Source organism: Anolis carolinensis, chromosome 3, assembly GCF_035594765.1.
Source record: "Anolis carolinensis isolate JA03-04 chromosome 3, rAnoCar3.1.pri, whole genome shotgun sequence".
In the NCBI taxonomy this organism is placed as follows: Eukaryota; Metazoa; Chordata; class Lepidosauria; order Squamata; family Dactyloidae; genus Anolis; species Anolis carolinensis.
In genome coordinates this window covers 83,445,930-83,459,472 of record NC_085843.1, presented here as the reverse complement: position 1 = coordinate 83,459,472, position 13,543 = coordinate 83,445,930, and the positions used below count along the sequence as shown (strand labels likewise).

Here is a 13,543-nt window from a genome sequence, read left to right as displayed (position 1 = left end):
GCCAAAACATTACATCACCTAGTCTCTCATTCATACATACTTCAGAATAGGTGGTGATGTTGCCCTCTTTCTTTGTGAAATAAACATGTGAGAGATTTTTTGACTTAGTTTTGCATTTCAATTAATAGATGTGAAATTATTTATTCTAAACTTTGTGTTTAAAATTGTTGTTCCTTGTGAACTGAAATCTAGATGTATTAAATACCATTTTACTTAGAGTATTAACATACTAATTTGAAACAGATATGTAAGGCATTGTAATAACAAACATATTTTTCATCCTGAAAATTACTATATGAACACAATTCCTTATTGTACTATGACAATACAATTAATACTATATACAGTATTTCTGGATTTGAACATGCACACTGTGTGCTATAGTTATTTTGCCATATGTAAACATACAGAGATAAACAAAAGAAAAGATGAAACATTTATGTGAATTACACATGTATACTATAGAAAACATTATTTACATGTATACCTTCATTTAAATTAATACAAATAACAATAATAGTAACCCCAATTTGTAGACTTGACATCCCTTCTAAGACTGAAGGATAGCTTCATAAATCTGTACACATAGAAAACCCTAACTGGGCCTTGGCCTCTGTGGTGGGCTGGGCAGAGTAAATGATGTCTGTTCTTTCATTTAATTTTGCCTGTAATGACTTGATACTCTGGCACCCATAACATCACTTCCATAGTAATGTCCATTGTATGGTTTATTCAGCTAACTGGATGCTCCTATCAATAAAACAAGGCAGAATAAATTATTTTTGCTAAGTTATGTCTCCCACATTGAATTCCTTTATGTGCCCGAATTCTCCCAAGTGTTTCAGAGAATCCTATGGAACAGTATGAGAGGTGCAGAAGCTTTGGACTAGATGGCCTCTGTGGTCTTTTCCAACTCTAATATTCTATGATTCTGTGAAGAGAAAATAAGTGAAAAACTATTCCACTCCTTCCAACTATGGGAGTATGAATATAAAACTCCTCTCTGTGTTGAATGAAGATCTGGAGCCAAACTTTTATATCTTATCTCAAATATTTTAAATTTCTTGATAATATTTTCAGTATTGAGACTCTCTAACTCACACTTTAATTGAAGAGTCTCCTCATTCTTGCCATATTTTCTGCGTTAATTGCTACAAGCTTTGTAGGAGAATTAACCTTAAACTACTTTGTAGAAAGGGAGATACAGAACAAATCAAGGACTATAATATTACTTAATTGGAAAGCAGTAGAGCTAAATTCTATTACATCGACTTATTTTGATTCTTGAGCAATCTGTATTAGTAGTTCCACCTTAATTTTAGGTAATATATGGACATTATCAGAGACCATCATCACTAGAGAATCCTTACTACAGCAGAGTTAAGATAAATAGTAACATTTAACAAAATCAAAGAGTCAGATCAAGCTGCTTTTTTATGATTTCTATGTCCATTGATTATGTAAGGTCTAAATTGGCTGTTTTCAATTAATTGTATTGATGGTTGTTCAGTGGAAGCCGTTTTCTATGTAGTTAACTATAATTAACATTTACTGTATTTATGTTTTTAAAAAAATAATATCACTGAAGTTTATCAATTATAAGCCTTTACATCTATAAATATGTCGTTACTTTTAAGAGAAAATATCACTTGGCAAAGAAGGAATATGAGCAACTTTTGCAGACTGAAAATCTTCCTGCACAAGTGAAAGCAACTGTGTTACAACAGTTAGGTATGTATCTAAATTTATTTATTATTTTATTTATTTCCAACATTTATATCCCGCCCTTCTCACCCGAAGGGACTCAGGGCGGCGTACACAATTGGCAACAATTTGATGCCTACACATAATTAAAACAGCAATGAAAATCCAATTAAAACAATATAAAAATATAACACATATGATTAAAAATCAGTTCATCCAAAATCCTCGTGCTGTAGCTGTAAATCAGTCCGGGTCGTCTTTATCATTTAATCTTTGAAAGCCTGGGCACATAGCCATGTTTTCAGGGCTTTTCTAAAACTCAAAAGGGCTGGGGCTAAATAGAGAGGGAAATAGAATGAAATAGGATACAACTGCTTGTGTTGACAGGACATTATAGTACATCCATGTTGCCCCTATAAATTACAAAATACAGGTAAATTATACTTTTTTCCATTAAAAAGTAACCCTGCTTCTATTTAGCCTGTACATGGAAAATGGAAAAATAATTGTGTAAAAGGAGTTTCACTTGTGTTTATTTATCCATGTTATTTCATTTTTTCTGTGTAACCTTGAAAATAAAGTTATTGTTTTTAACAGTTAGGTATGAAACAATAGCTCCTTTAACTTCAGTAGGTAGTTTTGCAATAATGAGTCTGGGTTATAGCAGAGATGGAAGTTCTAAAAGAAATATAACTTTATACAAGTAGCATGCTGTTTTTCTGGGGTAATGGAACTTTCTTATCTGTCTCCAACAGTTTCTGAATGCTAGGTTTTTTGGGATTGACTCTAACTGCAACACCACATTTTCTGAGAGTATTTGGGAGGTCATGACATTTTTATCAGTTCCCAATTGTTCTCAGACTACAGTATGTAAACATATCACCTTCTGCCACCTCTAGTCTTTAGAGATGCTGTGAAAATGTGATGGAAGATGATGTTTTTAGATACAAATAGCCTAAGGTTGAACAGGAATCTCTTTTACTTGTCTGTTCAAAGTTTTGTCTTATGCTACTTTAGTCCTATGCACAATAAATTTATTTTCTTCTAAGAGATAGACAGTGCTATTTGCATTAAGGCTAGCCTACTAATAATTAAAACCACCTTCTCCGCCCAACAATAACCTCCGCAGGGAGCTGGACAGGGGGAGTGTGACCCTGCTGGTTCTCTTGGACATCTCAGCGGCTTTCGATACCATCGACCGTGGTATCCTTCTGGGGAGGCTCGCCAGGATGGGACTCGGTGGCACGGTTTTGCTGTGGCTCCGGTCCTTCCTGGAGGGCCGTTCCCAGATGGTGAAGCTGGGGGATACCTGCTCGGACCCCTGGCCATTGACCTGTGGGGTCCCGCAAGGGTCTATCCTATCCCCCATGCTATTCAACATCTACATGAAACCGTTGGGAGAGGTCATCCGGAGGTTTGGAGGCTGTTGCCATCTCTACACGGATGACACGCAAATCCACTACTCGTTTCCATCTGAATCCAAGGAAGCCCCTCGGATGCTGAACCAGTGCCTGGCCGCTGTGGCGGACTGGATGAGGAGGAACAAGCTGAGGATCAATCCTGACAAGACAGAGGCTCTCCTGGTCAGTCGCTCGTCTGATCAGGGTATCGGGTGGCAACCTGTGCTGGACGGGGTTGCACTCCCCCTGAAATCACAGGTCCGCAGTTTGAGGGTCCTCCTGGATTCAGCATTGACGCTTGAGGCTCAGGTGTCGGCGGTGACTGGGAGGGCTTTCGCACAACTCAAACTTGTGCGCCAACTGCGACCATACCTCGTGAAGTCTGACTTGACCACGGTGGTCCATGCCCTAGTTACCTCTAGACTGGACTACTGTAATGCGCTCTACGTGGGGCTTCCCTTGAAGACGGCTCGGAAATTACAACTGGTCCAACTCTCGGCTGCCAGATTAATAACGGGGGCAAGTTACAGGGAGAGAACTACTCCCCTGTTTAAGGAGCTCCACTGGCTGCCGTTCACTTTCCGATCCCAATTCAAGGTGCAGACCATCATTTATAAAGCCCTAAACGGTTTGGGACCCACCTACCTTCGTGACCGTATCTCCTACCATAAACCTGCCCGATCTCTTCGATCATCAGGGGAGGCCCTCCTGTCGCCACTGCCTGTATCCCAGACCCGCCTTGTGGGAACAAGGGAGAGGGCCTTTTCTGCTGTGGCCCCCCGTTTGTGGAACTCACTGCCCATCGGAATCAGGCAAGCCCCCACTCTTTTAGCCTTCAGGAAAGATTTAAAAACATGGCTCTTCCGATGTGCTTTCGGAGAGTAACTATTACACACTTCTTTTGTTACTCCCCCCAACATCTATCCTCTAGATTGTTTTTCTATCTTATGTCCCTGTTCCCCGTGGTTTTATTCTTATCCTTTTCTCACCCCAAGTTTTAACTGAGTGTCTCATGTGGCCCACCCTGTTATATTGTTTTTTGATTTTGTGTTTCACTGTACATGATTATTTATTGTATTGTTTAATTGTATTATGATATGTTGTTTTTATATTTTGCTATATTGTACTGTCCTGGGCATGGCCCCATGTAAGCCGCCCCGAGTCCCCGTTGGGGAGATGGTGGCGGGGTATAAATAAAGTATTATTATTATTATTATTATTATTATTATTATTATTATTATTATTAGGACAGGTCTTATACACCCAAAATGTTTCGGTACCTTCTTAGCATGTTTGGTAAGCATTGCAGTAGGGCAGTTGCTGTTTGTGCACATATTACATTGGATATGCTTTTATATTCCCTTCTTAAATATTGGTAGTCTCCAATTGCCTATAGCTGTTCCTTAGAGTGGAGCTTACTAGGATTAAACTCAACCGTTTGTTTTTGGATTCATGTACAGATAAAACTAGAGGTACTTGTGAGAAAATGTTCCATTGTGTGGAGATTTAGAATCTGTGGTAATCACTTGAAAATTTAATACAGATAAACATTGTTCTATTTCTATCTGGATGCTGGAGGCAGTAAGCAGAGGTCATACTTCATCTTTAAGAACTTTTGAATTGGAGCCAGAGCTGGCCTATGATCATTCTGTTTGGGTTTATAAAATTGCTTTCTTGAGAATTCTCTCAATGTTGCTTTGAGGATTAACCATGTCTACTCTGATTTTCTTGGTGCAAACTTTGAACAAATTGAGAATCTGTAATATGTAGGAAATTGTTTACTCCATCTATACAAGAAGCAAAGTAATTAAAATGCTTACAGGGAAACTTACTGCAGACTGTCAGCCATTAACCTGGGGAGTAGCATTGGTCCAGGAACCCCCAGTTTGAGTAGCATTTATCTAGATCAATTTTGGTTGCTTTCCAGTTTTGTGATTCTTGGAAGTCTAATAATTAAATTTTGACTCCATGCACTTCCAGTCCATGTGCCCCATACATGTGCTCTAAAATAGAGATGCTAAGAGATCTGGGCAAATTCCATTTGTTCATATCAACGGCTCCTCACTTTCTGAAGCCCTTCACACAAAGCTAGTATAAATAGCAATATATAATGTTCTTTGTATTCTAATTTGGGGAATGTGAAATGCTGAACTCAATGGACTGCTGCTCTAATTAATTCATTATAGATCCTGCCAAAAGCATTCTGGTGAAGAAATGTGCAGTGTATGTTTTTCCTTTTGAAGACTCTAATGCCTTGATGTGGCAGATTGGTTGGAGATTTCCAGTTTTTGTTTTGTTGATAACTATTTGTTTTCACTATGAAATTACCTTTGTACACAATAATTGTAAAAGTCATATCATAATGGAAAACAACCTATTCTCTTGTAACCCTCATTCCACACCCCGCCGCGTGCATGTACACATACATTTAAATGTTTTGCATTTTCTTCTCCTTAGGCTGGATGCATCACACAGTGGATCAGTTAGGAGACAAAGCCACCAAGGAAAACTATGCTATTCAGTGTCTCCAGAAGTCTCTAGAGGCAGATCCGAACTCTGGCCAGTCCTGGTATTTCCTTGGAAGGTAAAATGAATGGTGTAACTTCTAACCGCAACAAACACTTTGGAAGTTCAGGCAAAAGCATACCTCAGATGAAATTAATTCCTGGAAATGGAAACAATACATACAGTGCTTGATCTGATATTCAAAAAAAAGTTTCAATATTAAGATACTTTCTTTGCAATTTGTATGTGGCTGCTCATGGCAAGTACAGTGGATGATTTTGATAAACTCATTAACAATTCTATATTTTTATAAAACCTTATGAGATTTTAAAAATCTGTCCTATTCTCCTTTTGTTCTAGTTCAGGCCAAACATCATTCAGTATCTGTACCTGATTATACATTTAGGGCTTGACATGACTCTACTTTTTTCCCTCTCATTTGGGACCTGTAAAAAGCAAAAGGGTATTGAACACCTGGCAAGCCACAGAACGTGGCTAGTGAGTTATGTTATGGTTGGATAATTTACAAGTTGGGCTTGTTTCTTTTAGCCTTTCCACCTCTCTCTATTCTATATGCTTCTCCTAAAAAGTGATAGGTGAAGTTGACAGAGCAAAAGAACTACTAGTAGTTAAAAAAATACAATCAGAGTGGCTCATTACATATGCATATAGTTGCATGTAAAATTAAAAGCTTCAGGTTTTCCTGGGAAGGTACACTGTTATTAGGAATACAGTGTTCCCTCACTTATCGCGGGGGTTAGATTCCAGGACCACCCACAATAGTGAAAATCCGTGAAGTAGGGGCACTATATTTATTTTAATATTTATACAGTATTTTAGTAGCTATACACTATTTTAAGTCTTTATCAACCAATCGTGTGTTGATAAATTGTCTCCTCCTCCTGTTGCCGCTTGGGCACCTTTTTTCTACCTTTGGCTTCTCCTTCCTCCCTTCCTTAGGCTGTAAATTGTAATTTTTTATGATTTATAATAGTCTTTTAGAGTTTATTGAAAAACCGCAAAACAGTGAATCCGCGAAAAGTGAACCACAAAGTAGTGAGGGAACACTGTGTATTAATTTAACAACTTGATCCTGTAAACTTTGAACATCATACTATTTGCCTTTGTTTAATGTTAAAGTTTACACTGATTGAGCGAGCTATTTATTTGAAGTCCAAATCTGTGTGTGAGTTTCTTGTCTACACTACTCCTCTGTTATAAAGGCTGTGAGCATTTAGGACAGCAATAAATTTAAAAAGAAAACTTCCAAGTTGAGCTAGGCCATATCATTTTAATTGTTTCAGTTTATATTGTGTCTTAATGTATTGTCTAACACTGGCAATTAAATAAGATAAGTAAGCATTGCAAATGATATGCAATTTATGTTTTCACAAAATGTTTTTGGTAGCTGAATTTTTTAGCACATAAAAGTATACATGTATTTCTTCATACTGCATATATGGTAATAGCATGTTTTATCTGCTATGTAGACAGATTTCTGTCAGATCATTTTCAAATAATATTTAATCAATTTTTCCTCTTGTCTCAGGTGCTATTCAAGTATTGGAAAAGTTCAGGATGCCTTTATATCTTATAGGCAGTCTATTGATAAATCAGAAGCAAGTGCAGACACATGGTGTTCTATAGGGTAAGAGTTTATAAGAAAAGTGTGCCATCACATATATTACAGTGGAGAAGATGACTTGTAATACTTGTTTGATAATACAAATATTCTTAATAAAAGTTCAGAATGCATGTTTTGTTAATTTCTCACTTGAATTGTTGCTACATGTGCTTTGGATTCAAAATAATGTATTGTATGTCCTCTTAAGGACAATTTTAATGCTGGCTGTTAGACACAGTTGACTAAGTGGAGTTGTACAGCCTCACATTTAGAAAGATGTTTGATGGGCTCCTGTGTATTCCATTGTAATAAACTGAGTTTTATACTCAGGAAGACTACCTCTACTGGCGATTCAGGTAAAATGGAGACACACTGAGGAATTGGGTGTGGTTTTGTCATCCAGAATTGATGAGTTCATTTTGTTTTCATTTAGTGTTCTGTACCAGCAACAGAATCAGCCTATGGATGCATTACAGGCCTATATCTGTGCTGTACAATTGGATCATGGCCATGCTGCAGCCTGGATGGATCTTGGCACCCTCTATGAGTCCTGCAACCAGTCTCAGGATGCCATTAAATGCTACTTAAATGCAACCAGAAGCAAAAATTGTAGTAATACCTCTGCACTTGCAGCACGGATAAAGTATTTACAGGTAAAAATATGTGTCTTAAGAATAGGGGACTTTTTAAAGAGTTACATGGGATATGGAAAAGGAAAATATAAGGACAAAAAAGTTGTAATATGTGATTGTTTCACAAAGTGTGCAATCTGTTTCCATATACATTATAAACATATCACAGCTTGCAATTCCATTTTATTTCTCATTTTAAACAAACCTCTATTCTTAGGTATTTTTGTATCTTGTTATAATTTATTACATATTTTGTGTTGTCTACATTTTAAGTTATCATAGCATTTAGAATATATACACTATCCTTTGCTCTTGTTTGCAATTTCAGAACCAAGCATTAATGAGACCTCTGAAATCAGAGCTCAACTTTGTTCTGATTCTCACAAAGGTTTATATTCTGGTTACCCTCTTTATCCTTATCACTTCTCTGAAACCCCAATTTTCAAATTTATTCTTTCTGAAACACAGTAGAGTACAGAATTTAGGAAGATTTCATGGACTTGATCTTACTAAATTAGGCTTGTGTTAAATTTACTTTTTACATAATTTTTCCTAGGCTCAGTTGTGTAACCTTCCACAAGGTAGTCTACAGAATAAAACTAAATTACTTCCTAGTATTGAGGAGGCATGGAGCCTACCAATCCCCGCAGAGCTTACCTCCAGGCAGGGTGCCATGAACACAACACAGCAGGTGAGAAGTTGGGTTATGTTCTGCAGCTGCCCAGCTTTTTAAGGGTTCTTTTCAATCAATTTGTAGTAGTCAAGCTTATTTTGCTGTAGTATAGGGCTAGTTTTCATTGGTAATAAGACTATTTAGGAAGGGAGATTAAGAATAGATTCCCTGTGATTTGGAGGAAATATGGGGGTACCAATTTAGAACCTTTGTGGATTTCCATGATTGTCCAAAATATTTCATCCCACATAGAATTTGCAACAGGTTTTTTTGTTGTTGTTTTAAAAAAGAAACCCATGAAAGGTACACACTGCTCCTCTGATACAATGGAAATTGGTTTTCAATAAATGAGATTAGCATAATCACATACCCCTGTTTAAAATGTACGGCTGATGACAAATATATAGGTTAAGGACCTTCTTTAAATGTATAGAACCACATTGTTTCTTCCTCCTTTGATTCCTAGGCTTGTAAATCTCATCAAAATACTGAACCTGTACTAGGCCTCAGTCAAACACCTATTTCACAGCAATTGCCACTACACATGATTCCTTCTAGCCATGTAGATGACCTGTCCAGTCCAGCCAAGAGGAAGAGACCATCTAGTCCAACGAAGGTATATATCCTGAAATAAAAGCCCCCTTTAGTTAAAATAATCAGTCCTCCAAGAGTATTAGTCAATTGTTCATACAGTTCCTTAAACTGATACAGTTGCATTGTCCACAGTGGTGACATTGCACTAGAAGCAGTTGAATATTTCAGTAGATATAACAGTAGCTTACGAGAGGTTAGAGAAAGGATCATACCATTTTGTCTATCACCTTTGCTTATACTTAGAATGCTTAATCATCACATTAATATTAATGCAAGAGCTAAAATGAATTTGGATGAACTTTGAAGTCCACCATTTGGTTTTATTTGATTCCTCATCACAGCTGATTATTCTTTAATTTTTCTCCCATGATTATTACATTAACTAAATATAATTAGCTATTTTAAGATTATTTTTAAGGGAACTGTTTTTTTGTGCTATACTGGGCAACTTTTGAAAGTTCTTGCTTTTTGATATTATATTTTTAAATATAATGTTTTCTTTAGAACACTTTAGATGCTTGGAATAGTGGCCACACAGTGTCACATCCTCCAGTACAGCAGCAAGTACATTCTTGGTGCTTGACACCACAGAAATTACAGGTAAATCTTTGGAGAGTCTTTTGTGCAATTTTTAAAGTAATGCAGGATTATTATAATTTACCTTGACACACACACACACACATATATATATATTTCTTTAATATGATGGTGTGTCTTAAATGTTTACAGATTTATATGAACGTTCTTTATTTTTGTACCTTTCATTTTGTACTGCAGAATGCTAAGATAATCAAAACAAGAAGAGTTAGTGCTAAAAATAGAATATTTCTTATTAACGTTAACTTTACATTTTGAAACCTTTAAAATATTGCATAAAAGACTACCTTTTAGTTTAAAATAAATTATAAAAATGCCTTATTTGAACATCTATACTTTCTACAATGTTAAAGTACAGGTAAATATTAATTATCATTGTTGGTATTCAGCAGTGTTATTCCAGTTATGCAAATTGCATTGTGCTCATGGATAGCTTGTTCTAAACTGTGAATTAGGAAGAAATCTAACACATTTCTCAATTACATTTACGTCATTGAATAGTTGCTGCTATTTGTTGTGAACCTCCCTGAGTTCCTTAAGGGGAAATAGAGCGGGATATAAATAAAGTTGTTTATTATTATTATTATTGTTGTTGTTGTTGTTGCACAACTAATTGCAGAGCTGTTTCTACAAGGGATAGCATGTCTAAAAAGACAAGAACAATGTACAGCTCCTTGCACAACTGGAAAAGCCAACCATAATAATAATAATAATAATAATAATAATAATAATAATAATAATAATAATAATAATAATAATAATGTAATAATAAAACTTTTATTTATATACCGCCCTATCTCCCGGATAGGACTCAGGGTGGTTTCCAAACATAAAAACCACACATACATTACATAACAACATAATAACACATTATTAAGCAAGGTAAAACAATACAATTATATGGCAATAAATAACACTTACACAACCTGATCAAGGGGACGGGAACCATAAACCCAATATATTAAAATGTATCATTGTATGCTAGATAAATCTTGTGCAATATATTCAGGCCCAGAGATCAGCGGTATTCCAATGTAATTACTCAAAAACCTGCCGACACCACCAGGTCTTCAGTTCCTTACGGAAATTGGATAATGTAGGGGATTGCCTGATTTCTTTTGGCAGTGCATTCCAGTTCCGGGGGGCCACTGCCGAGAAGGCTCGTTCCCTTGTCCCCACCAGCCGCACTTGAGACCATCCTCTATGAGTGCACTTTTTTCCTCTACTAATGTTGCATTGGATTTAAGCTGTGGCAATAGCACACAGTAGCTGAGTGTAATAAACATTCAGAGGTTTACATGTATCACTCTTGCATATTTTGAATTTGATCCAAAAAACATTATCTGCATTCCCAACAGCTGGTTGGCTGTTGCTTTTCTTCCTCCAGTCTTTCTGCTGAAGAAAGAGAAATGACTGCAAGAACTGCTGAAGTAACCTTATAAAGAATAAGGCATTTCTCACTTTGCTTACAGTAATGTTAAGCTGTCAAGATAGCATGATTTTTCCGGAACTGAAAATCTATGTGCATTATTCAAGTTTAACTGTATGTATTACAACACCCTAACTGTGGAAGATTATTTTAAGCCTTCGTTTCTGTCGTATTAGTTTTTTGTAACATTTTTAGAAGAATGGACTTTATCTGTATTTGTACTGAGGAATATATGATTTCAGAAATTATTTTTGGTGATGTGAGTTGTTATAAACAAATCATAGCTGGAGCTTGATGAACATGTCCTTATTTCTTTTCCAGCACTTGGAACAGCTGCGTGCAAATAGAAATAATTTAAATCCAGCACAGAAACTTATGTTCGAACAGCTGGAGAGTCAGTTTGTCTTGATGCAGCAACACCAGCAGGTGCCAACAAACACATTTATTTCTTTTCTGTATATCTGTGTCTTCTCTCCTTCTTTTATATGACCAAATGTTTGGGTGTACACATGTAATCACATCAGGAGTGATGTAATATGAATTTAAAACTACTTTTTACCTAAACATAAACTATTTGTACTATATATCATTTCTGCATTCATGTTTTAATGTTTTACTGGTGCACAGTGACTTATAAGTTTTGGCTATGGGGGTAAAATTCAACTTTTGCCTCCAGAATACATAAAGTGCATTTCATACTTGGTATGTTTTTTAAAGAAAAAAGTAATTTTTGCAGTAGTTCTCACTAGCCCGGTTATCATCTCATCCGTTTAATTTGTGTTTTCATACCGTTTTGTTCATTCAGAAGACACGAAACGGTACCCCTTCTCCCCCCCCCCCGGGGGGGGGGCACGGAAATAGCAGTGAAACGAAAAGAAAGTGGGAATGGTTGGCTGATTTTTGATACTCGACTGCAGGTCCTGGTAGGCCTACAGCAAGCGCCAGGGCCTATTATTGAGCACTCAGCTGGGCCTACATCCAAGGGCCTACAGCCGAGCGCCAGGTGCTTTGCCACCAATGGTCAGAAAATATTTGTTTTTTCCAACCTTGGATGGAAAGGCACCTGTTTTCGAGAGAGGCACTTGAAAACTAAAACGGTGCCTTACAAATGAAACAAATAGGAATGGAGAGTGATTCTATACAAATGTACAAGACTAGTTCTCACACATCACTCATGTGATGTAATTGTAATACCAATTACAAATATGTGATTTTAACCATGTTTTAACTTTGTATTGTATGGTTTTATTCTGTTGTAATCCGCCTTAAGTTTGCTTGTGGAGAAAGGTGGGGTAAAAATATCCTAAATCAAATTAAATAAATAAATAAATAAATAAAGAGTAGGTAAAGCTGTATTAGTAGTCTGAGGCTATTATATCTGTTTAATAAAAAAACTATTTGAGGAAAGTTTGTAAGTCATTTGGCTAATAGCCTTTACTGTTTGTTTCCATTCCCCACTTCAGATGAGGCAGACGGGAGTTGCACAGGTACGATCTACTGGAATTGCTAATGGGCCAACAGCTGACTCGTCACTGCCTACCAACTCAGTCTCTGGTCAGCAGCCTCAGGTTGCTCTAACCAGGGTGCCTAACATCACACAGCATGGGATCCGTCCAACCTGCCCTGGGCAGCCTACGACAAATGGACCCTTTCCAGCAGGCTCAGTTCCCTGCAGCACAGCAAGAACGCTGGGTAGTACAGACACTATTTTGATAGGCAATAATCACATAACAGGAAGTGGAAGTAATGGAAATGTGCCTTACCTGCAGCGAAACGCACTCTCTCTACCTCATAACCGCACAAACCTGACCAGCAGCGCAGAGGAGCCGTGGAAAAAACAACTATCTAACTCCACTCAGGTATACAATGTATTTTATTACTATACAGTGTAATGTTTAGTACAGTATCAGATGGCTCATAAAACATTTGCAAACGCATTCTGCAGTTGAAAATAATTGTTCACATTCAATAAGAATATATTATTAGCTTTCTGAAAATTCCATTAATAAATCACCCTAAAATTATAATTGGGGGCCCCATTGGTGCAGCGGATTAAACCACTAAGCTGCTGAATTTGCTGACCGAAAGGTCGGCCATTCGGATCTGGGGAGTGGGGTACTCTCTCGCTGTTAGCTCCAGCTTCTGCTAACCTAGCAGTTAGAAAACATGCAAACGTGAGTAGATCAATAGGTACCATTCCCGCAGGAAGGTAACGGTGCTCCATGCAGTTAGGCTGGCCAGTGACCTTGGAGGCGTCTACAGACAACGCCGGCTCTTTGGCTTAGAAATGGAGATGAGCAATAACCCCAGAGTCGGACACGACTAGACTTAATGTCAGGAGAAAACCATTACCTTTACCTAAAATGATAAATTTATTGAATAGCA

At 37.1% G+C, this 13,543-nt stretch overlaps 1 protein-coding gene across 11 annotated transcripts in view; it reads left to right on the top strand.

Annotated features, from left to right (window-relative positions):
- Nucleotides 1-13,543, top strand: part of kdm6a (lysine demethylase 6A) — a 218,523-nt gene that overhangs the window by 152,704 nt on the left and 52,276 nt on the right. For 4 of the 11 annotated variants that reach the window (XM_062975173.1, XM_062975169.1, XM_062975171.1 and 1 more), the window contains 9 exons: nt 1,638-1,731; nt 5,562-5,688; nt 7,159-7,257; nt 7,667-7,886; nt 8,422-8,556; nt 9,005-9,154; nt 9,637-9,732; nt 11,480-11,584; nt 12,622-13,017. In XM_062975173.1, the coding sequence (XP_062831243.1) occupies nt 1,638-1,731; nt 5,562-5,688; nt 7,159-7,257; nt 7,667-7,886; nt 8,422-8,556; nt 9,005-9,154; nt 9,637-9,732; nt 11,480-11,584; nt 12,622-13,017 (1,422 nt within the window). The remainder of the gene's footprint in view (nt 1-1,637; nt 1,732-5,561; nt 5,689-7,158; nt 7,258-7,666; nt 7,887-8,421; nt 8,557-9,004; nt 9,155-9,636; nt 9,733-11,479; nt 11,585-12,621; nt 13,018-13,543) is intronic. The other 7 variants (XM_062975178.1, XM_062975175.1, XM_062975177.1 and 4 more) reach the window with 2 other exon arrangements.